General features: G+C 37.6%; 1 protein-coding gene across 1 annotated transcript in view; it reads right to left on the bottom strand.

Annotated features, from left to right (window-relative positions):
• GLIS3 (GLIS family zinc finger 3) overlaps window positions 1-26,590 on the bottom strand; it is a 121,596-nt gene that overhangs the window by 92,890 nt on the left and 2,116 nt on the right. The window contains exon 2 of the mRNA XM_056514643.1: window positions 23,871-24,963. Coding sequence (XP_056370618.1) covers window positions 23,871-24,963 — 1,093 coding nt within the window. The remainder of the gene's footprint in view (window positions 1-23,870; window positions 24,964-26,590) is intronic.

The following is a 26,590-nucleotide window of genomic DNA, read 5'->3' as shown; positions in this document are numbered from 1 at the left end:
ACACAGGTATATGGGAGAAGATTTAAAAAAAAGTTGAGCATTGATGGGACATCAATGGACTCTGCCCCATGGGAAGAGAATGCAAGACTGGAGTAGACTTAAACAAAGAGGTCTTGGGGAATCCATTTCCCAGTCTGTGTCTTGAAAGTGTGATGGGGGTTCAGGCAGCAGTGGGTGTGACTCAGTGCTTCACACAACCAGGTAACTACTTGGCTTTTTCTGGGAATGTGCATCTATCTTCTGAGGACCACACATAATCTGCAGCAGTAAAAAGTGTGCAGCCACAAGGAGCACACCTGTCTGCAGTGGTCCAACACGGACAGCAAGGCTGGTACAGAGCCCGTCACAGAGCCCAAAGACTCCTCATCAGCAAAATGGGATAGTGTTTCCAGCAGAAAGCAGTACAGTCCCTTGAGCCTGAAAATCAGGGGTTGTTAGCATGATCTTCCTTCTGAACAAAAGTGACAAAACTGGCCAAGTGTGCCTCGGTTTACTGCTCTTCACCGCACATATTAGAATTAAGTGGTCCAAGCTGAAGTCTCAGCTCTGTGCAGTGAATAGCTAAATACCCGATTTGAGAGCTTAAGGTGGTCTGCAAAATTGACTGCATTCATTTGTAATTTTGCCTCTTATTTTATTGGTATGTGGTCTGGCAGTGGTCTTGTTCTTATTCTTACTGAATACTTTGATATGCTGAAGGGTTAAATCTCTCCTTTCTGTCCTGCCAGAACTTTCCAATATATATGAGGAAACAAACTAAAGATGTGCAATTAAAAAACACTTAAGTATTCAAGGTAGGCATTTTGGAGTATGCAAAATATGGCTGAGATTTATATGTATTATAAAGATAATTTAATAATACATATGGGAATAAAATTTCAAATAATAGTACCTTAAATGTTCATTTTCTGATGCTGCCAGCTTCTTTTATGTGTGTAAAAATAGAATAAGTAAAGATTAGTGTTTAAAAAGTGCACAGACCCCTTGAACACCAGCTGAGCCAATTCTGTTCTTTAAAGTATAATGGGCCAATCACCTTCATCTGGACTGGCATCTCGAAAAAAACCCAAACATAATCAGTAATCTTGAGAATAGGAAATGACTCATGCTCACATTTAAAGTAAATTTTATGTAGTCCAGTAACTTATGATTTAAGTAGGATTTTAAAGGTTTTAAAAGACATCCAACATCAGTGTTGATTTACGAAAGCAAAGGGGAAATTAATCTAAACAGTTCTATAAATAAATATTTCCCTCTCCGATTTCCAAGTTCACTTTAGAAATGAAAACATAAATTCTATTTTTAATCAGGTAGAATTCCTCATGGCATGCCTTTTATTCTTTATTTGCTACCTAATATTGACTTACAACAGTGGAAGTGTGCCAGAGCAAAGATGTGGAAGTGCCAGAGCTCACTTTCCCACAGCAGGATTCAGTGATGTTACGTCTGCCATTCTTGCAGGTTAGCACTGAAAAATGCCCTTGCCTGGCTGATAGTACACAGAGAAGGTGGCTGTGAGCTCTTTTTTCAAAGTCCAAGAGGATATAAAAAGGAACAGAAGGGTGAGCCTACATTCTGCTTCATGACACCAGCTGTACAGAAAGAGTTTGAAAGGTGTTAGTATCAGTCACATTACTGGGTCAAATACATGCGTGCTGCTTACGGATGCAAATTTCATGGAAGCCACAGATAAATTAGTTGGAAGTGAAATGACAGTGGAGGAGAATACAAGTAGAGAACTACAACACATGTTCAATGGATACTGCAAACATCTTTAGAAACAGAAGGGAACATTATCAAGAAACCACACTGCTAGTTAGGCCCTGTGCTGATCCAGCCAACTCACAGGCAGGCTGTGAGTACAGCCTGTACAGAAACTAAACCCCTTAGAGGATGCTAAGGCAAGGCTGACAAGGTCCCTGTCCTTCAGATAAACCCCATCTCCTCTCATGGTACAGATCAACCTTCCACAAGAACAATGAACAACATACTAGAGTTCTGACCCTGATAATCAACATTTTTAGCCTCTGAAGTCAGAATTTTGCAATTATTCATTCCTATGACAAATCTCACTAAGCTACATATCCTGTATAACTCTCTTATGAGAAAATTCTTTCCAGCACATAAAAAAAACCAATGCGGTGTCTTTGACACATTTTACAAGTACACCTCAGGATCATTTAGCTTTTTCTTGAACATTAAAAATCTGTAATAAACATTTTAAACTATTTTATTATTTCAGAGGTCAAAACATTTAAAAACTATCAGATTTCAACTTCACCTAATAGCTAAGGACAAAACATTGCTAAACCATGCTTAAAAAGGAGGTATTTAGATAGATGTTAAAATATTTTCAGCAGAATGCCATTGTAAGAGAATCCAACTTAATGTCTGCAGTGAGATTACAGAAAACTGTAAGCCACTCTGAATAATGAAAACACTCTTCTTAAATACAGACTGTAGCCCACATATCTTATTTAATTGAAGCTTTCTAACTGCTTTGTATTTTATTTTCTTCAGAGAAATTTATTTTATGCCTCTATTTGAGCAAACATAAGTAGTGTTTTTCTATAGCTACATCATACAGGACTAATAATACAATATAATGCTTACTGTTTGGTTTTAAATTTTTGTAAATATTTACTTGGTGTTTAAAGGACATCAGGCTTAACACTTAATTTGATTGATTTGGCAGTAGAAAAGATGTTTTGAGCATTAATCTAATGCTCAAAAGCTGAAACTATACAAATAAAAATCAGCAAAAGGGCGCAACTTAAAAAGGAAATTTTAAATTATCATGCAAATGAGTTACTACCATAACCACTGATTCCTCCTTCCTGAGGAGGGATCTTTCTGTAAGGGCTGTCTTTCTGTAAGGGCTATTTCCATTCTTCATAAATTAATAGTTCAAAGTTTAACTGTATAAAATATAGAAGTCCTCGTAAGAGGCTAATTATTTAACAGACTAACAGCATCTCAAAATAAAGTCCCTCTCATCAAAAGAAGCGACATGTCTCTTTTGCCCTGCAGTCTTCAAAATATGTTTACTCATTTGAGAGTCTGCTGTATTGCTTCACACATGTGAATCATGCCTGTATCACACAGACAGTACTTACTCAGAACTCAGCACATCAGCAGTACATCAGCTGAACTCTTGATCTCACTAAAAACCCTAGTTTGTGAACCCTCTTCAGGTTTCACTGAATACTAACAGTAACAGGTCTGTTCAAGGCATGGTAAAGATTTATAGTCTTCCTTATGCACTTAAGGAGAGTAGCATAATAGTAGTGTATATATATATATATATGTATGTATGTATGTATGTATGTGTGTAAACATAAAGAGTAATTTCTGCCCTCTTCTACACCTTCAGATTGTTATGCTCATATGCTGTCAGATGTTAAAGAGGGGATTTTTAATGTAGAGAATACTACACAGTCAGCATTCTGGAAATGTAACTTGGTTAGATCCTTTAGGGACAAAAAAAAAAGTTAGTCATTAAGGAATACTATTCAACAGTCATCTGTTTGCTGAGTTCAGACATTTCTCCTTTCTCCCCATTCTGTGATACAACTGCAGACATTAATCTTAATGCTGTTGCCAATTTAAATAAGACCTTTAGAAGTAGGTATTAGCAAAAAAAAATTGCTAAAAGCACACAGGTTCTCAGTTTATCTAGTTTTAATTTCATGTTGTGTCTTCATGCACATTGCAAATTCTCTGGTGCTGTTTATGATCTTGGGAACCTTTGATTACATGTGCATCTCTGCTGATGTATCCCACCACAGTACAGAGTCTGCTCTTTGGCTTCCTCCTCACAGAACTGATCCAGCACTGTATCAGCTAGATTAGAGATGATTTCTTCTCAGTAGCTGTTCCATTGTTGTGTTTTAGATAGAGAATGAGAATGGTGGTCACACACTGATGTTTAGGGTTTTGCTAAGTTGTGTTTATCCCTAGTCAAGGAATCTTTTTTCTTTGTCTCCTGCTCCACCAGTGAGGAGGTGAGCAGAAGAAACAGGTGACCAGAACTGACCGAAAGGATATTCCAAACGACAGAACACCATGCCCAGTATATAAACTGGGGGGAGTTACCTGGAAGGGGCTGGTCTGGCTTCAGGAAGAGGGGTCTGACAGCAGTCTGTGGAGGATAAGCAATTGTACTGTGCATCACTTGTGTCCTCCCTTTTTAATATCATTATTATCATTTACCATTATTACTATATTTTACTTCATTTTCAATTATTACACTGTTCTTATCTTTACACAAAAGTTTTGCTTCAATTCTCCTCACATTCTCCTGGGGTGGGGGGAAGGAGAGGAAGGACTGAGCAAGTAGCTCTGCAGTGTTTTATCTCCAGATGGGCTTAAACCAGGACAAGCACTAAACCAGGTAGAAGTAGAATTGAAGGACAGAATACCGTAGCAACTAGCAACAACAAATTTTTTTGTTTGTTTTTGTTTTTTGTTTTTTTTTATTTTAATAGCAGTTGCCAATTGATACTGTCCAAGATCCCTCCTACCATGGGGAATTCCTGGCCAAAACAACATTGCAGACCCATTGTTCTGTCATCATGTGTAAAGAACTGCCTTCAAGATGAGAAAGCAGTTCATGAGACTAAAGAGGAAAAGCTGTCTGAGGACCTACTCCAGATTATTTCATTAAAATGTCTGAAAATGTTCTCATATCCATGGGGGAAAAAAAGAAAAAAAAAAAAAAAAAAAAGGTTAAAATACAGAATGGTCTCAAAAATAGCATAGGGCTACATAAAATGTCACCAGAGGGCACTATTAACATAGTCTTCAAGCTCTTCCAAGCATGTGAGCAAGTTTTTACCATAAAGATAGTATATCCTGTTTGTTCTTGTTTTGGTTGTGAGGTACACAAAAGAAGTCTTTGCAGATAAAAGACTCTTGTCAGAGCCTAAGGAACAAAACCTCTCCCAGAGAGTTAAGCAGCATCAAAGAGACAGAGTATGAGTTCTGGGTGCAAATTTTATATTGTTTATAGGTCATTCAAGGGAGTTGCACTTGCAATAATTCCCTGATCTTACAGAGAACCACAGATCTCTTTTCTGAATCTTTCTTTCCACTGCTGCCTTCAGAAGTCAAGGAGCAGCTGTGACAGCAGGGCTGAACTACCTTGTATGTAGTGCAGTTGTAAAGTCACTGTTTTACCCATATGAATAAAACGTCAAAGTTTTATTCAAAATATTTTCCTTCTCTGTCTCCTAGGAGAGACCATATTCTATTCACTTGGATTATAAAATTCTAAGAATGACAAAGAAAATTATGTAAGCCAAAAACTCACCTATTTTTACCCAAGTTTTGCAGTGATGTAAGGTATACAGTGAACCTTCCCTTCAAGTGTTATAATCTGATGCTGCCTGGTGTTTAGCCAATCTAAGTACTTTAAAAATCTGGAAGAGATTCTAAAAATTATATATCCTGTTCTTTGCATCACTTGCACAATGAGTTCTAAATTATTCTGTTTATGCAGATGGAAAATTATGTAGCCAAACATGTCCAACTAAATGGTGTAATGACAATATTTCAGAGAACTCAAGATTTTTGTCTTAAGCAATGTTCATTCCTGTCTTAATACTTCATAAACTGAGTCATAAACACCAAGGAGGAAAACAGTAATGAGCATCGGCTACTTCTCCCTGCCTATTACATATCTTTCCATAGTGGAGTTCTCAGACAGATACTCCTGAGATACCAAGTTTTGAACATAGATTTTTAAAATCTAGACTACTACAACAATGTAAGTAATGAAATGTACTTTTACAGTGATGTAAAACTAACGAAGATGTCCCATATCTCTATGGAACACTAGTGACTAGTCTCCTAAAAACCATCATGAAGGAATAACAGCTTACCACCTCTGACTGTGGGGTTGCTCTACATGCTTCAAGTCTATTACAGAAATCCCAAATCTTCAAAGAATTTGCTGGGGAGTATAATGAGTAACTCTTAGCATTAGAAAGATTCACAGAACTTTGATCACTGTCCCAGGAAGCATCAGGTCATTGTGAACCATACAAGCTGATTAGGGTCAACCATCATCATTCTACATGTAAGCATTGCTGCTGACAATTGCCCTTTCAACCACAGCAAAATACGTTCTAGTAATAACCATTCATATCTGATGTGCTAACTAGGAATTTAGCTACTTAATTTGTATTGAAGTAATTGTGAGGCTTTTCATCTATCAATGTAATTCCATAGAAAATTAAATCAAGCCATAGTATCTTGACAAAAGAGACTGTAATGATTCGCATGTTAATGGTTTGCTTTGTTGCTGGTTTCATAAGAAAAGCTCAAAACATGTATCTCAAACTAACCAGAAAAATTTCTGTATTTTAAATGTCTGAGTCAACAGCCATGCACATTTTAGATTAAAAGACACATTACTTCTATTTAGTGATCCTTCATTTCCATTCTATAGTCAACCTATGAGTTTAATTACTGAGAATTAATTAAACAAATTAAATGTTAAAAACCTATTAGCCTACCCATGTCATCCTTCTCCCTCCATTAAAATGGTCTATTAATTTTATTATGTTCAGTAATTGTACTTACAGTATATATACTCTATACATTGCACAGAACACACAAACATGTGCACAACATTCTGTAAATGGTTAAGGCACATGACCCATGGGGCTCCTTCACTCTCCCCTAACTAGTCACTTAAGAGACTGCAAACCACTGCAGCAAAGTTTGATTCTCAGGCATCCTGAATAACTGAGGCCAAGGTGGAAGCTACGTTTTGCCACAAAACTTAAGAGCCTCTCAGGAAGTTTTTTTCCCTGTCAGGCAACCAGGCAACAATGCCACATGTCAACTGTTCTTCTTTGTTCAGGAATAATTGATTTAGAAACAGTTCAGCTTAAATAAAATAACCAAGATACACCTGGCCACTTCTGTGTTTCCATAAATCAGTACTCCAGGACATGAAAGACAAGACTGTGAAGCTGACAGAGTAGCCTGGAACCAACAGATCATCCCTCTAGGATACAGCAGAGATCCTCACACACTGCTCAGTCCTAAATCCTGCACCAGTATTCTGTATCAGACAAAAACTTTAGTCTTCAATGCTCTGTTCCAGCTACTGCTTTTAAACCATTTACTCATGGACTTAGGTTTCCAGTCTAGCCCAAATCCAGATTTTTAGCCCAGGTTCCTCTGACTGCTGTTTTGAGACAATGGATGCCAGATGCTCTTGGTAAGTTTTTTTAAATAGTGCATTTCTTGGCCTCTTTGATCTGGACCATAATTTACCTGATAGTGGCACAGAACTCTACCCTTGATCATGGCCTAGGTCTGGATATTAGAACTGACCATACGTATTGTCTACAGACATTTCTCAGACACTTCAGTTATTTTAACTTTAGGGACAACATGAAAGGTACATTACTATTTTATTTTTTTAACTGGAAAAAGCACTTTTGGCTTGTCACACTCAAAAACACCTAAGTTAATCCTATCTAATCTGAATAAACACTGACTATCAACACAATGATAAATACTCTTGATATATCTACTCAGGAATGCATGAAAGAAGATCCTGTTTCTTGCTGTATTCTGACATTTTTTATTAGATGCATCTGATGTTGATGTAGACAGGCACCACTGCAATGACTTTTGGAGTACAAAATAAAGCAAATTATATTTTAGAAGCACATGGCAGTCTGATTTATAAGATGTGTGGATGTCAGTTTGGTAAAACAGAGCACAAAAAGAAATAGAGATCACTAAAAATGGGAACTGCATCTAACTGAAAACAAAATTCTTATGCATCACTCAGCTGCAGAAAGACATAAGATTTTGATGCAAAAACACATTCAATGACATACACCCTGACGTAATTATAAGAAGGTGGTTTTCAACATGTGGAAACTTCTGGGTGCAAAAGAGTGCAGGCTGTTTATGCCTTTTCTTAAGAACTGGACTTTTAACCTGATGCATGGGGCTTATTTTTTTCTTCTGTGAAGAGCACTATTTTGCACAGTTTGCAAAGGACAAGTCACTCTTGCTAACAGATGCCTTTCCTTTAGGGTACCAGTCACCTCACAGCACTGCTGCTAAAAAACTTTCCAACTGGGATAACATAAGGAGAGCAAACCGCTTATTTTTAACCTGTTTAAAATAAGACAGCTAAAATCTGCAAATTAGAGCCCACCCCTTGGGGTGCTCAATCTCATTTCAAGTTAAAGACCTTTTAAATTTAGCTGATGTTCACTGAAGTCAAGGAATACAGTCTTCACTCAGCATCTTACTGCAAGGAGCTATGCGCTGCATGGCATACAGCTTGGAGATTTCAGATTGTTCATTTACCTAACTGTGAATTCCAATTTGTGAGTCAGAATTGTTCAGCTTGAAAGCAGCTGTAATTAAGCTGACATGCCATTCAGTGACCTTGGCATAATCCTAATGAGATCTAAGTCACAGACAACAATTACTGAAAAAATAGAGGTACAGTTCAAACAAAGGAGAAAGTACTAACATTTTCCATGAGCAAGATCAATGTACTTTACAGCAGAAAACATAATAAACTGCTTTATCAGCTAAGTCTCTTTAGCCACCAGAAAAAGTGGCTTGTACCTGGACAGCACATCTGGCAACAGAATCAGGCAAACAAATTACTCTAGGAGATTAATTGACTGCAAACTAAGGCCTTTAATAGTGCTTCTTTCAACAGACAAAACACAATGCAGGCATGCATTTTAAAAAAGTCCGCAATCAATACCACTCCAGATTCAGCCAAGTTTTGTAGTTACTCTTCTACACTGTAGGTGAGGAAAATTTGCTTATACCTTTTTCTATCATTCCCATTAATGGTCTCCTGCTTGAAGTGAGAAATCAGTTTTTGCCTCTCTTTGAGAGGTTATCAGCCCTTGAAACATAGAGGTATTTTCTTCTGCTTACAACTAACTCAAAAGGGAATTTTAAAAGCATTTGAGGGTTTTTACAGAAATGCTAAAAGCATCCATGTTTCAGAGAGCTATTACATTGTTGATGTCAGGTGTTCAATCAAGGGAAAATGTACGCCTAATATCTTAATAAAATGAAGAGCTGTTAAGCAGATACTCCAGAATTGGTATAAAAACCTAATTATGTTAAGCAGTAACAGCCATTTTTATTAGGAAAAGTCAAATGACAGGGCAGTGTATGCAGTTTTTTAACTTTAGCTTCATTTAAAACATACAATTCCCACTACCAGTGGGAATTTTGATGCATATTTAGCCAGAGAAGACTCTTGTTTACAGCTATAGCAAAGTAAGCTTACTTACTTATGGTGATACTTCTGATTTATTTCTGTTCAAATATTTCTGAATCACCCAAATTTCTCAAAATAAATCTATGAAAGAATGAGTCCTGCAACTTAGCTATTTGTAGTGGTCCAAACTTGTATTGTTTTACAATATACCTCTAGAAATCTAATTCATGTTCCACCATGCACATATGAGATGGTGTAATTCCTCGTAACAGATGAGAAAGAAACTTTTGATCCTCCCTAACACGTGGGTATTCTGATACATCATCACTTAAAACAAAGGGCTTACAAAACAGTAAGGCTATCATATTTTTATTACCAAAACCATACATATCATCAAGATCATACACTTGTCAAGTAGCCATGACTGAGATACTTCATTTGCTGTTCTAACAGGCAGCAAAAGGAGCCAGCATGTTTTACACAAGACATATTTTATGAAGAGCTGTTTATAACAAACAAAAATTGGGCTTTCAGAAAAATGCAGTTCTCAAAAATCAAAATGTCTGTTTATATACACGATATGAAGCAAAACTAATCAAAACATGTTTTAAACAGCTTCTTTACATAATACAATTTGCAACTAGCTCTGGACTCAGCGAAAGCCAGTGAGGAAAAACTTCACATTTCCTGGGATATCCTGGGACGTAGGTGTATGGGCAATGTACCATACACCTGCATGCTTATCAGGATGCATCTCATCAACTTCCCTAAAATAATGAAACAATGGTATGATAAAATCCACCTAACCTCCTGAATACAGCCAGTAAGTTGTTCTGGGTGATAACGATGTTTTTCCTAAGAGGCCAGCTTCAAGGACAGTAGGAGGGGTATTTCTCTGCGAAGTGCTCATTGCCCCACAGAAAATACGAAAAAAAAAATGCCTTGAGTATCTTTGATGTAAGGAACGTGATCAGGCTCTTTGCTACTTCCCTACCCTTCCCTCTAATTTCCCACATCAGTCACAAAGCTCTTATATGTGATTAAACACTTGATTTATTGTAAGATTCAAGTTTTAGCATCATAAGGACCAAAGTATAAATTTGAGTGATTCCAGGCCACAATTAACTAGGAAAAAGTACTCAGAGTTTTCAACAATTACTTTTTTCTACCAGTTATAATGTGCTTCAAAATTTTTCTCACCAAAATATGCAGCTAATCACATACATGAGTCAAAAATAATGCATACCTTCTTTGCATCTTTGTTCACTGACAAGACCAGCTCTTAGGAATCGCTGACCCAGGAAACCGGGATAAGGAATTTTACAAGAAAAACTTTCTCCTGTTTGAGGATGACTGGGTTAGAGATTACCTAGGTAAAGTGGATATCCACAAGTTCGTGGGCCCTAATGGAATGCATCCATGAACTTTGAGAAAGCTGCATTGTGGAGCTGCTCATGATCATCTTAGGTCATAGAAAGGTCATAGAAATCAGGAAAGGTGCCTGAGGACTGGAAGAAAGCAAACATCATTCCAGTCTTCATAACAATGTGACCAATCTGATTGTCTCTACAATGAAACAAGTATAGGGATGGATGATGGAAGAGTAGTGGATATTGCCAACTTCAGCAAGAATTTCAACACTGTCTCTCATAACATCCTCAAAGACAAAGACAAAGGAAGTGTGGACTGGGTGAGTGGACAGTGAGGCGGACTGAGAACTGATGGAATGGTAGATCCCAGAGAGTCATAATGAGTGTCACCGCGTCTGTTTGGAGGCCTGTCTCTAGTGGTGCCCCCACAAGTTCAAAACTTGTCCAGTTTTCAATAAGGGGACAGATGCATCCTCAGTGAGTCCACTCAACACACAAAGCTGGGAGAAGTGGCCAATGCCCCAGGGAGCTGTGCAGCCCTTCAGAGGGATCTCAACAGGGTGGAGAGACGGACAGAGAAGAACCTCCTGAAACTCAGCAAGGGCAAATGCAGAGTCCTGCACCTGGGGAAGAGTAACCCTGGACACCAAGAGAGGCTGGGAACTGACCTGCTGGGGAGCAGCTCTGTGGAGAAGGACCTGAATGTCCTGGTGGCCAAGAAGGCCAGTGGGGGGCATTAGGAGGAGCACTGCCAGCAGGCTGAGGGAGGGGATCCTTCCCCTCTTCTCAGCCCTGATAAGGCCGTAACCGGAGTGCTGTGTCCAGGTCTGAGCTCCTCAGTACAGGGGAGACATGGAACGCCTGGAGCAGGTCCAGAGGCGGGGAATGAAGACAATTTAGAGACTGGAGCATCTCTTAAAAGGAAGACTGGGGTAGCTGAGCCTATTTAGCCTTGAGAAGAGACGGATGATAGATCTCAGTAATGTGTTTATGTATTTGAATGTAGAGTGTCAAGACAATGAAGTAATGTGCAGAAACTGGTGTACAGGAAGTTCCACCTGAACACAAGGAATAAATTCTTCACTGTGAGTGTGACTGCACACTGGAACAGACTGCCCAGAGAAGTTGTGCAGTCTTCCTCATGGGGGATATCCAAGAATGTCTGGACACAATCCTGTGCCATGTGCTCTGGGATAACCCTGTTTGAGCAGGGAGGTTGGACCAGACAATGCACTGAGGTTCCTTGTGTCCTGACCCCTTCTGTGATTCTATGAACTACAAATATTTTAGAGACCACGCTTACTGAAATTTACACAGGATGTTTTACAATTCTGACACTTGAAAGCCAACAAGGTACTAACACTTCACAAGTTACTACTTATTAATTATTGTGTACTATATGTATAAAACAGTCGACTCCAAAAGGGAAATAAAATGCATGTGTAAACTCAGGAGAAGTAACAGACTAAATATTCAGAAACTATGATTTAGCTTGGCTTTGCAGGAGGCCAGCAACACGTAAAGTTCAGGTAATACAATAATTTGAAACTGAGTGCCCATAATTGTAGATTAGTTCATCTTCTCACACTACAAAATCTCGCATATAATTTTATCAGCAAATGAAGAAAACTATAATACTTTCCCTAACTTAAGAAATTGTTCTTCAGATTTTCATACCAACAAGCTTGAATGACCAAAAGTCACTAGTAGACCTGGTATGACCACAACCAGAAGACAGAACCTCAGAATAGAGCGTTTTATCTCACCCTGCAGACAGATATAGATAAAGATAGTAAAAAAATATAAATAATAATTAATAAATTAATGTGCCTGTTATTTCACAGGGACTGATATGTTCCATTTAGTATTTTAGCTTTCCCAAAATATATGTGCCTTTTCTACACTGATTGAATACTTCACTTCCTATGCAACCTTAAATAGCACATTTAAATTATTTTCTTCCTCTGCATTTCTTTTTGAAGTGGTGACTGGGGAGAAGGGCATAATGTTTTATGAGATCATGACCTTGAAAAATTTAAATTACTGTGAATGTATAGAATGGATAATTATTTTTCTGAGACTCAAGTCCAAATATTTTTCTTTGTAAATATTTTCAACTTTAAAAGAAAAGGCTACCTGTTAGTAAACTAGGTCCTCATTCCATTTAGAGAAGCTGCATTTTGCCTACACGTTGGACTTCAGCAGCAAAATTACTGCACTTGCTCAGTTCAGTTTCTGGGAAGCCTTCTGGCCAGGCAAACCAAAGTACTGTATAACTGAATATAAAGAACCCCAAGTACCATTCAAAAATTAAAGAGTTCAAGCTATTTAATTCAGCCCTCTCTTTCCACACAAAGGGACTGTTAAAAGTAGGGTTTGTATGTTTGTTTGTTTGTTTTTAAAAGCCTTTCAATAAAAATGAAAACTAATAGAATACACAGCATCATAAGGTGTATCTACCATACACACAGCAATCAGTCAGACTCTCAAACATCTACAGAATATTTCTTGTAACTTCCCTAGAGTCACTCTAGAGGTAAAACAAAGTACTTGTGTTTTGAATTCCTCCATCATTTTAGAAATGATGTTATTGTTTGTATGGGTCATCAGTACACTCAGGGAGGCTGTCAGGATCACTAACATTGTATACCTATAGGTTTTAAAGAGACACAAGTGAGAAGACTCTGCTTAAATTCTGAGTTTGCTGGATACATACCAGGATAGATCCAAATACCACATTTCCAAGAATTAGTGTTATGGCCTGCTTTCTCTACACAGAATTGCACAAGGACTGAAGAATCTTTGCAACTAGTTCAAAAGGGATTGGATCCTTTCTATAAAGATTAAAAATTGAGAAAAAAAAATGCAAATTTTAAGTATGAATAAAACAAGAATGCGTCAAATCTGTCTTCATCAAACATGAGGTAAAGCCTAGTAGCCTAATTTTCTCCTCCTCCTTGTGACAACACGTCAAAGTTAAATCACTCAACCACGTCCTTCCATCTCATCTTCTGGAGAAAAGTGTAGCAGCAGCAAGAAATACCACCACACACAAGCAGCAGGTTATCTAAGAGGACACACCACAGCATATGTTTCCAGCCTCTGCCACCAGCAGTCTGTTGCAGAAGTGTTCAACATCCCTACACCCCTGGACATGCTCTCTGTATGCATACCTGAGCCGTGACTCCACCATTAGCTCTGAAAGGAATATGCAGCTGCCTCACCCTGCTGCAAGCTTGTTTTGAATTCTCTGAGCCACCAAAGGCCTCATGCTTCTCAGTTATATCACATATACACTATTGAAGAAAAAAATATTATCTCAGGGTAAGGCCTGAGAGATGGACAACCTGCTAGTTATCCATGATTAAAGATTGTGGTTTTACTGCAACAAGTTCTCATAGTTATTTATCCTTACCAAAGCAGTTCATTTCTATCCTTTGTTCCTCTTCAAATACTCCTAACATCTTCGACATAAAATTGTATCAGAACTTCACAGCCATGTAAATCTTCAAGGGCTGGATGATCACTGTCCTCTTCCATATAAGCAACCTAGAATTCTCCTTATTCAGGTCACTTTAGCCTTCTCTATCTCCCTCAGGCTCAAAGAGTGCCCAGGTGTACCACTTCCTTGCTGACCAAATAGCATTTTTGCCTAATGGTAACAGAGGGTCTGTCACACTAGCAAAATACAACATGAAGTAGCACAATGTTAACATTTTAACCTTAATTCAGCTTCAAAAGCCAGTTTGATGGATTCAGCAACCCATCTACCGTTTCCTAATGAAAAAAATAAAGTACCCAGATACTATTATGACAGAAGTATAAGAACCTAACTTAGTAAACAGAACCTGCTATAATGTTTATTTCTGCTCTCTTCTTAGCCTTACAAAGACTATTTAAAAGCTTTTCACTGTACATAGTTGAAGGATGATGGGAGATGAGTGTCCAAAGTGGCCATCACCATTTTTCAATATCCCTGATGATTCAGACTCATTATGCAAGATTAGTGTTGCATTCAGTGGCCCTTCAGCTACTGTAACAATCAGAACTGGAACTAGCAAACCTTTGCCTTCAGAGAAAATGTCAGCGCTCACAAATTTGTATGACGGACTTTTGAGAACCTTCTCACAATTAAAGCAGGTCAACAATCCTTCAGACAGCTTGCTTTTAATTTGAAACCAAACTCTCTGCTGATTCCCTGAAATGCCACGTCCTCCAACCCAGGCTTCACAGAGATTCATTTAACTAACTTTAATGGTCTGAGTTTAATTGGGGAGATATTGCTTATTTTCAGTTACTGTGCCCACAAGGCTATCAATTATAATGATTTCTACAGTATTTGCTCAATCTGTATGTCTCCTTGACAACTTATGTGATACTGGACCTGCTTCACTGGTGCAGACATAAAATCAGCACCACAACGTAGCAGCTCTCATTGTTAATTTACATAATGGATCCAGACCACATTTATCCAGTCATTCAAAACTCAAGAGTCCTTGTGACAGTCAGAGCTGAGCAACCTTGTTTCTCAACAGTGGCTCATTTTAAAAAATGCGGTCTCAGTAATTTCAGCAGTCTCAACATAAATATTCTCTAATTCAGTTTAGGCTTATCCTACTCCTTTAAACAAACAAAGCAGACCTCATGTTCATGCCATCTACCAACTTCTGCAACAGATTACCATCAAATACCTAAAACAAAGTTGGACAAGTGTATCTGAATCCCTTGGAAACTTTAGGATCACAGGACCGAAACTTTGTCACACCAATTATGTAAAGCCATTGGAAAGAAATCCATGCATTTTTGCAAGCAGGCAAAGCAGGCTTTTCATAGAACAAAAGGAGCCTTGTCTTTTTCTGTTATGTGACAACTCCTAATTAAAATCAATGATTTTTTACTGTTGGCCCAGATAAGCTTGTTTGCATAGCTGCAACTTCTTAAAACAGAAACTTGAATGTTATTAGGAAAAGACATCTTTTGACAGTACAGCAGACCTTGAAGAAAAGTAGCATTGCTTGATGTTAACAACTGACTAACCTTGGAGGCAATTTGCAAATGTTAAACTGCAAAGAACATAGTATAGAGCAAAAGAAATTTAATTCTGTTTTAACATATTTACAGAATTGCAACCAAGAATGCCCATCAAGGCATGCTGTGATTCTTCCTTGAGCTTGTGCCATTTGATGACCAATAGTAAGCATTCAAAATGAGAAAAAGAGATAGTGGGAAATTATTTATAACCACTCTGTATCAAGCACACTCTTTCATGGACAGCTGAGTAACACTACATTTCAACATTTCATGAAGAAATAACTCATAAAAAAATTTCTTACCACAGTGGCATTTCTCTAAAATGATTCACTTGTGATCTTGAACTTTGCAATTATGAGTGTTAATTCTCAAGAGCTGAATACTCATGGAATAAAATTGCTGTATATCCATAAAAACAATGGTAAGAAAATATCAAACCTAAATTGAAACAGTGAGCATTCTCAGTGGATAAAAGTGGTATCAGAAAGCAATCACCAGGTGGTTATAAAAACATTTAGCAAACCCTGATGCATTTAACAGACCACTGCAGTTATAGAGACAACAGTCACAGCATCCTCACTAACTCCTTTGTGAATTTGCTTTCCTTAATTAGTCCAGTACTCGACACAGACACAGAATGAACCTTCACAGCGACTAGCTCTAAAAAGTCCACCCTGTTTCCATGCACCCTGCTCAGAAAGGTTTGTTCAACAGTTATTCAAGCTCTGTTAATCCAAAATGAACAGCAACCGTGTTTCTGTGACAGAGCACCCCAATGCTGTATTTGGTAACATCCTTGTTCAAGGTGCCTCTTTCAACCACTTACAGGGAGAGTCTACTACAATCACATTCTGAACAGTGCTTAATCCTTTTCCAGTCCAAGTTCACTGGAAACCTACCCTACAAGCAGGTATCTGTGTTAGCAAACAGGCTTTCAGCATTTGCTAAATGCCCCCCCAGTTAGGTGGGACTATAACAGCAATAGGACAGAATTGCTTCAGGGATCAGTGTGAATCAAGACAAATTTTGTTTTCTCAGTGTTTGGATTACTGTGCTTGAGGCTCATCAGAGACCTTACTGCTCTCTATAACTTCCAAAATGAAGCTGTAATGAAGAGGGGCTGTTGTCTTCTCCCAAGTACTGGGTAAACAGTTGGACTCTGTGACCTTAAAGACCTTTTCCAAACTAAATGGCTCTGTGATTCCAGATGCGTCATAGAAATCAATGGAATCACTGAACTGTGCATGATTCTGCCTGGACAAATCTTACTAAAGTCTACAAGACTTTAGTCTTTTTAACTTTGCAACTTATCCTTAAAAACAGAAGCAGTCCATTCCCTTGAGTCCTTTAAGAATTTAGTCAGTAACAATATCTTATACTAAATCTGAAAAATAAAAAAATGTCAAAGAGTACCTCAGGGTGTACAAATGCTTCAGCAAACATTTGGATTTGGCTTTCAATATACTTAAGCATATGTAGTGCACTAAACATATTTAGTGCAAAAAGCTATTTGGCATTTTTCCATTTCCCAACTACTTGGTACAAATAATCCAATGATTGTTCTATGCAGCTTAATGCTCAACACTTGTAATTAAAGCCTATGTTCACAGATATACCATAAGACTTAGATGTCTGAGAAGTTTTCCACAGAACACCAGAAGCATTAATTAAATCCCTAATCCTGAGGAAATCAGTGTCAATCACCTGAATAAAGCCGACAGTGTGTTTACTTTTCAGTAAAACTGTATTTCCTTTCTGAAGGAGTAACATTGCAATGGCACAGTCTATTAACTAGATCCCTCTGCTTCTCTCTTTCTTTCTTTAAAACAGAATCGTGTTTTCTGGGAAAGGACCCTGTCTGTTTCTTTGTAGCTGTATCATAACTTGCATTTTCTGTTTTCCTGTCAGATATTGCTAGCCTTATCTATCACTAAATGGAAAGCTTCAAAGTTTAATGACTCTATTCCTGATACAGGTCCAGCCACCAACCAAACAGAGATGTTTGTTGGCAAAAGAGATGTTGGAAAGGCAAAAGAAAATTAGCAGGAAAGAGCAGATGTTATCTAAAAAGATTTCCTGACTTGGAGAGTAATCCAGTCTTCACACTAACATGGTCCAAAATATCAACAGTTACATTACCCCTTACCCCCCACCATCTCAGCTTTGAGATGTAATTATCTGGTTTAAAACCAGTTTAAAAAAACAAACAAAAACCCAAAACACTAATCCAAATCCAACCAACCAAAAACCCAATACTAGAATACACTAGAATACCAAATTTCTTGCAGCTGAAATTTTGGCAAATGTAAAGTATGTTTTAGGATTCCTTACTTCAAGTAAGGAATTTATTTATATTTATGTATAGTTTGGTATAGCAATGAAAAATATCTAAAATATATTTCATTAAAATTATGCCACAGGTAAATAAAAATATATAAAATATACTTTTTGTGCCTAACAAACAGAGAGGCAATAAATTAAAAATCTTTCCACACAAACATAAGTATTTGTGCAATTAGGAATGTTCATTTTTATTTTGGGATACTTTGCATTCATGTTCTGGATTACAATGAAAACAAAAATATGCCTGTTTGCAAAATTTCATGAAAGTTCTGTTTCAAATTTTTCAATTATCTAAGTCAAAAGGCAAAAAAAAAGCTGAATCAAATATTTAATATCAAAATCAAATTATCAATTAAAAGAAAAATAATAAAATCAGATGTTTCATAAGCATTTTAATCTGAAACCTAAAATATGGCTCTCTGGCTATCATTTTTCACTATCATCAGTTCTACATCCACATGAAGATAGGTGCTTGCTCTGCATTTTTTGATTGCTTAAGGAGACGTTCTGCTATCAAGGGTCAATATGCTGGGTACCAGAGGCCCTCTTATCCTCACTGAACTCAAGTGCAAGTTGTGCATCTTCAGCAGCCAAGGAAAAAGCACTATCATTACATTTTGAACTACGAACACAGTATATGTTTCATACGAAAAGACAATATTTAAAGACCATTAGTACCATTGCTGAGAGGCAAAATTCATTAGTTTGGACTGGATGCCATCTGATGTGATCACGTGAGCTTGAGCTGATTGTGGAGGCACACCTAGAATTCATAATTAGTTATTTCTTTAAACAGCTAAGACATCATAACCATGACCAGAAGATTACTAATATTGCACAAACGTGTGAGAGCTAGAGAGGTTTAGCTTTATAACTGACAACTAAAGCCCAGCTTTCTGTATCCATATACCATGATATAGTGTAATTAATCATACATCTCTGTTTTCTCTGTGGTATTTCTGTTTCATTTTGATTACTGAGTAAGTGAAAGAATCAGTAACAGGCAAATACAAATTTAGCTCTTTCTAATTTTCAGCAACTTGACTCAACAATTGAACTAACATTCTTGTGGCATTGTTTAAGACAAAGTGCTCAAATGCTACTTTAGCATAGTGGAAAAGTCTTCTACAAGCATATAAGGCAAAACAAATTCAAAAATGTTTAATGCTTCTATTTTATCAACAATGCAATATTCAGTGCAATATAGAATGTGATGTGGTCTTATCAAGAAATATGGCATACGCATACACTGTAAATAAAATATTTGCACATGCTATATATAAGATACCACAAGAAGATACAATGCCCAAAGACAGAAAAAAATTCCCAATCATTCTTACAGAATGCATTTCTGGTTTTAATCAAAAATTCCACTTGAGCACAATTTTCCAAGGACATATTCTTCAAACAGCACACACACACCCATCCATCCAAATACTCATGCTCACCCAAGGAAGAAGGAAGCTTTGCTTGTGTCTCAAAAAAGAAAAGCATTGAAAAAGTGTTTTAAATTTCCTGTTCTTTTTTTCACATACCTTCTGTTTTACATGCTTTGCAGACAGATGTGTTGTGGGATAATTTCAGGTATTTAGCCGATGTTAAATAAATGTTACCTCGAATCTGACAGAAATACTAGCAATTTTATTGGTTTATATCATGTCAAACATCTGCACTAAAAAATGTGGTCACGTAGTACTATCAATACTAAAGGCATTAGGCTGAAGCATAGCTCAGAGTTTACAGAAAGCAACAAGACTGAACTGAGTTTCCAAAGGGGAACCATTCTTAGTGCATCTGAATGAAGCTGTAAAGTGTGAGCTTGGAATTTATCTATAAAATCATGCTGCTGCTGTTTATACCAGAATAAATGTGTTAAGTTTAATATTCGCATAGGACAATATGGCTAAATACCTCTTATTGACGCTGAACTTTAAAAGTAAAAATGTTTGCCATAAAAGAAGGGAACATGAGTAGAAAATAAGCTCACAGATTGAGACAAAGATTTGCCAATTGCTACTCTGAGGTTTCAACAGCTACTGTGAATTCAGCCTTTTCTAATCAAAACAAAATCTGTAGAAGGCTTAAATGCCACTGTGAGGCATATAATCTCTGCTGTTAGAGATTATATTTCCACCACTGTTGTATTTACTATTTGTGTTTCATTATGAATTTTTTTTCACATTTTTTCTTATTTGTCTTATTCCTACAAAGTACAAGCTAATGCACAGATTAAAAGATAAATACCTGCTAAAGAACCTGCTATACCTACTTTATATAAAGAAGTTTAGGAGCAGACACTAAATATCCATTACCATGTCATGAATAATTTCTTTTAGTCACCAAACCAGGTCACTGAAAAGAATGCTTCCCAGGTGATGTAAGTTAGAACATAACATGAAACATGCTTAATGAACAGTAATAGAGCCCAATGCATTTTAAAAACTATTTAAAAAATTGCTATTTCAAACAAAAATTCTTTTTAATTTGGACCTGATTATCCTGATTTTCGCATGTTTTTTGTGCTGATATTTGATTACTATTCATCCTTCAACACTTGTATCTTTCAGAATCAAAGAAGACAGCTCATCAAGAATGAGCAGGAACTAAAGAGTAGAATATCACTTGCAGCTTCAGTTTATTGCCCCAAATTTTTGTCACATAGATAAATAGATAGTAACTCAGATGTGGCAAAACAAATGCTGAGGCCACCTGACTGATTTTTACTATAAGCATGGTTCTGGTTTTAATGATAAGCGTATCTAGTATTGAAGTGCTAGCTATTCTGCAAGTCTCTTCCAAACTACATGATTTCATCGTCACAAAGCAATAATAGAGAAGAATAAAATTATGTTATAAAGTTCAGCTTATGCAGTTGTGTATCTGATTTCACATTATCTCAACTATTGTTAGAACATTGCAGCTTAGAAGAAACCCTCACCTTAAAAATTACTGAAATCTCATAAATCTTGCTGATGTAAAAGTTCACTGACCTAGCACAGCAATTGTAGGGATACACAAAACAATATGTAATAATGCATTTTTAATACACAGCAGTACAAAGATAAACAATACTGACAAGTAAATACGCCCACACTAGGACCCACTGTAATTTATGCTCAATGAGAAGATTGTGTCTTGCAAACTGCTGGGAACCATCAACACATGCAATGCTTACACAATGATTAGTGAGTGACAGCACTAAGATAACTGCTGCAACCGCCTGCCTTTGATGACAGGGTGTCTTGACAGATTACATTAAGATAGTTCCTCCCAATGGCTTACTACTTCTGCGACATACTTTACAGTAAATCTGGTTCATTAATATAATTAATTAATAATTAACAGATGTATATTTGGCATTTTTCCTTCCCTTTTCCTGCTTGGTCTTCTGGACTGCCTCTTACTACACTGTGAACTGCAGTGGACATAGAAACTATTAGTTTATAATAATTTCAGAGAAACAGGCATGTTACACCTAGAACCAGAAAATAAATTATAGAAAGACCCTGGATGGACAAATACAGATTAAGAATGGATTGTTTTGATTTTGTACTCAACAGCATAAATTTGTAGAGGTTTCATGAAAATTTTCAGGTTACTTTTGCATAGTTTTTTGTTAATTGGGAAACCATTCTTTATTATCATCTTGCCCAAGATGTTCTCCCAAATACCTCACTTAAAATCTCTGTTCAAAACTTTGCATGTCATGGATATGATGCAAATTTCACTGCTTGGTGAGAAAGGTATGATGCTTGACTGAAGTAAATTTTCTAAACATATCAAGAAACTATAGTTGCTGGATATTAGAAAGGCAAATACGTTTTTCCAAATTCACACCATTTGTGAAATGGTAAAGGAATAAAGCAACAAGTTATTTAATTCAAACCATGCTAATGAATGCAATTTCTGCTTGTTTATCCCAAGAAAGGGGACCTATCCTCCAGATTTACACTGACATTATGAGGGTTATCCTATCAGCCTCAGTATATTTCCACATGTCATTACAATTCTCAACATGAAAGAAAGGTAAGTACGTGGGTACTGTTTCTAATATGAAAACTTCTTGGTGCTATCCAGCAGTTCTTGCTTCAGTTCAGTAAAATTAATCACACTCTAATGTTTAAAAAGCAACCACTCTTTCAGAAGCTGATAGAGAGACCTCTTATTTTTTGGTGACGCAGCAAAACTTAGTGCCCACTTTAGTTTTGGCTTAGTAATCTCGAAAACTTTGTCATATGAAATAATGTATCCACTAACACATTATTTATCATCAGTGAATGATCCTCAAAGCTAAGGACTCCTCGAGGAGGCTTTATAATCAGAACGTCATTGTAAGCACCCTTTCTGAACAGGGAGGGCAGGGAGTCTAGAGTGTTGCCAACACAATGTTTTCCCCAAAATTACAGGATCCTTCATCATAATTCTTCTATTATGAAGACCATGGATAGTTGGATTTACTCTTTTTTGTGCTCTTTCATCACTCCTGCCTGCTTTATCCTGTTGCCCATCCTTCTCATCTGCTGATGTCTATCTCCATATCTTTAATTACAAATGATATTTCCTTGGAAAAAACCTTTCTAGACTCATATTATTAATTTTCCTCATTCTTCTCTCTTCCTTAAGGAAGAACTGAAATTAACGGCAAACCCTGACCCAGTATACCCAGAGAACAGAAAAATAATATCATGGAATTTTAAAAAATGTTCAGAGAGCAGAGGCTCTGGTGTGACAAAAGGAAATAATAAAAACCCCTTCTAGTGTCATGATACAATCTCTACCAGATTTTTTAAATTCAGGAGAGAAATTTGGAAAGATATCCGCTCTATCCTGCAGGACACTGGCCCTTTGAAAAAACTAAAGTAAAAGAAAAAACTTTTTCTCTTAACTGTACAAGCAAACATCTACATCATGCTAAAAAAATTATTCAACAAGGCATACACTGATATAGGCTCCAAGCACCAATCTAAATTTCACCACATGTAAACCTATTTTTTAAATCAGTTGTTATTCCTGAAAAATTATACACGCATCATCATTTATGATGGGGACTCAAAACTGCACTGGTCAGGCTGCTGTCTGACAACACTAAATAAGCACTTAGTGAGGTGTCATCCTTGTCATACATTAATTGTTATCTGAAATACAGGCCATATGTAAGGCAATTCAAGAATCTGAATTACAGAGATTATAGATGGTTCACCGGAGACAAAGAATAAACTGATTACAGCCAGATTATTAACCCTACTACCTGTGTTAGACTGACTTGCAGTGACCCTAAGAAAAACAGCAAGAAAAACATGACTTCGGGGGTTGAATGCTCACTGCTAGAATCTGTGAACAGAAAAATTATTATGGGATTTATTCCTACTGTATTAATGGAAACAGGTATGTGGGTTTGGGTTTTTTATTAGTAGAACAAACAATGGCCTTAAAAAATGCCCAACTTTTCTCAGTTTCTTGTGGTAACATTACGCAAGGTCTTGAAAATTCCTCAAGTCCAAAAGGTGTAACCTGATGCAAGAATATTTCAGGATCAATTGTGACATTTATTCTGCAGCACTTTTCCTGCATGTATCCTTCATGCAAATACTTAAGTACTGAATGTGCTTCAATTTTACCTTATGAAGGTTTACCACGTCACTTGTTGCACTCTACAGTAAAAGTTTATAAATGTAGAAAATACAATATTTTGTCTAATCCTATCAGTTGGTATGTATCGAATTAAAGAACACCTTTTCTTTCTATTTATGTGGGAAGATGGAATAGTCTTTCATTCTCCCGGGCTAGTTTAAAAAGTACATCGTTAAATGGGAGAAACAAAGGCAGAATTACAACTTCACTGTATTTTCCTAAGCAACAGACAGCCTTTAGTTGGTGAGAAAGACAGAACTCAGACTTACCGTGCATTTGTTCGGCTTCTCTCCTGAGTGGACTCTCATGTGAATCAGCAGCTTGTAGCGGGCATTAAATGGCTTGAACCTTCGAGGGCAGCCAGCCCAGAAGCAGGTGAAGTCCTCTCCCTTCCTCTGGTCAATGTGGATCTTCTCTATGTGCCGCACGAGCTCCTCTCGATGGTCGTACAGCTTCCCGCAGTCAACCCAGCAGCAGCCGTGCTTGCCGCCGAGCTCGTCCAGCTCGCCATCCTCATCCAGCAGGGCGCCCGGGGCGGGCGGCAGCGGCTGCAGGCGGCTGGGGAGGCCGTGCTGGTGAGCGTGGTACGGCGGGGGCGGCCCCTGTGGGGCCGGGGGCAGCGCCAGCGGGGAAACAGGCACGTCAACAACAGCGCCTGAGAAGTCATCCAGCCGTTCGCTTTTCAGGATGTCCATCACCTGGCTGTCCACGGGCAGCACACCCTGCTGGATCACCATGTTATTCGTGGCAACCATCTGCAAGCTGGCTTGCTCCAGCTGCTGCATCCGGTGGTACTCACCTGTCCCATTCTCAACATATTCTGGAAAAGGGGCATTGCCATTCGCCATGTGGAAGCCTTTCTGGGCAGTTGAAACAGAACAGTTTTGGGGTATACAGCTTCCTCTCACTCCCAGAAAATGCCCATAGACCTCAGGCTGTGGGGAGACGTTTGCTGGCGATGCCCTGGAGCTGTTGATGTAGGCCACCAGAGAAGTTGGGGATGTACGAATGATTGTGTTGAACTCGATCCCAATGCCCTCAGACAGAGGAGAGAGAGAAAGTGCTCTCTTTTTGGAGCGGGCCGATTGAGACCAGGCTGAGGACTGGCAAGGACTAGAATAAGGGGAATTCTTATTTTCCATGCCATAAAAGTAGGATGGTAATGAGTTACTAGATATAGATGCTTCAGGCAAAAAATTTATTAAGGCCCCCAGCTCAGTGCCATTTTGTAAACCATGGTCAGGTGGAACAGAAGAAAGTGTCCTGTACCTATGCGACCACTCTTGTTCAACACTCAAAGGGGGGTGACTTTCTGACAAGCTTAACGTTGTAGAGGCCAGAGACTCACATGACAAGAGTGACCTGAAATAAAGGCATGATAAAGTAAGCAGTTAGATAGTTCAGATATAGATCTTTTACCTTCTCACACACACTTAAAATTAAGAAAAGGCTACATGTGAGAAAAGTTCTCCCTAATATTAGGTACTCAAGTTTAGCACACTCATTTAATGTACCCATACTTACACAAAGACAATACACATGTAAAAAGGGCTTGGGAAACCAAAACCTCAAGATTTTGAAAGAAAGTTACTGGAAAGATTCTTGATCCACCCCTGCAGAAATCATTCCACGTCTCTTCATCAATTGTGGTGTAAGTAGGTTTGGACTTCTGAAGCCAAAGCATTATGTTCCTGTCTTCTATGAAACTCATACTGATTTGAGTCAGCTATAATTTTAGCTTGGAAAAAACAGAAAGAAAACTAATCCACAGAAAATAAATATTCAACCTGAATGACTTTGTCAATTGTAATGAATACAAATACTACAAATACTTCCCTATAGAAGCTTTATATATCAAGTTTATAAATATAGATAACACTTAACTTTATATAAAACAAACAAAATAAATGAGTAATGTACGAGAACTGGTTGAAGGGGCGTCATAGATTTGATTTGATGATGTATGTGCCTCCAAGTCAGCAATCAAAGTTTTTCACAAAAATGTAATCTCACTGTTACCATTCATTTTTCACAGATATACTATGAAACTTTTTTATGCTGCAAATATTCTTTGGATAGCTTAAAAACCCTCAACATATAGGCTCTTAAAAGTATTGTTTTCTACAGAAAGGGATGAAAAGGAAATAAAAGGGACATCAAGGGTCCTGATTCAGGGCTGTAAACACTGGCTAAAGGTTAACTGGATTTATTTCTTTGTTTCCAGTTCACAGCCAGGCAGACTTTGATTTCCTGCCAGCTAGTGGTGCTACCAGTATATAAATTTCTATTTTTATAAGAGGAGCTCTTACAATAGGAAGAGCTGGCTATGTATCTAGATAAACCTGACAATCTCACAGAAGCTTCTACATCTTATGTTTTAAGGATTAATTCTTTGGTTTATTATTTTCACAATACAACTTTGAAGAAGCACAAAATTTCAACGATGGATCAAGGACACAGGAGGGGAAGCTTGGTACTGCCTGAGAGAGAGAGAGGAAGTAGTTTGAAGGTTCTGTATCTGTGAGATAGCTCATAAACAGGGAAAATGTAGCTTAAAAGAACAGGAAGCCTTGTTGTGGTGACCAGTGGGAGAGATGGTTAAATGCCCCTTTGCACAAGACACTTGCTTTGCAACGCATGGTTGGTCTGCTGTATCAGAATAAGAAACATCCTGTTCTGATTCAGTGTCAGTGCAGGGTTCTGTCATGGACCTTATGTTACTCCATCAGGGTTTAAATGGCACTTGCAAAATAGACCATGGGCGAAAAGCACAGTTAGCATGCTGACTACAATTTGCATTGAGAGAAATGAGAAAAATGAGACTGCACTATCAGGTCAGTCGTGTGTACCTTTAGATCTAAAGATGTGACTGTGAAAAAGTTGATTTAGGCTGTTGTCAATGAGCTTTGTTAAAGCACAGGTCATTATAGGGCAATTAAATCATGCTAGTATTTTGTGACCACAAATACAGAGCCACAGTTTTCAAACA

This window comes from Oenanthe melanoleuca, chromosome Z, assembly GCF_029582105.1.
Source record: "Oenanthe melanoleuca isolate GR-GAL-2019-014 chromosome Z, OMel1.0, whole genome shotgun sequence".
Taxonomy (NCBI): Eukaryota; Metazoa; Chordata; class Aves; order Passeriformes; family Muscicapidae; genus Oenanthe; species Oenanthe melanoleuca.
This window is presented reverse-complemented; position numbering and strand designations above follow the sequence as displayed.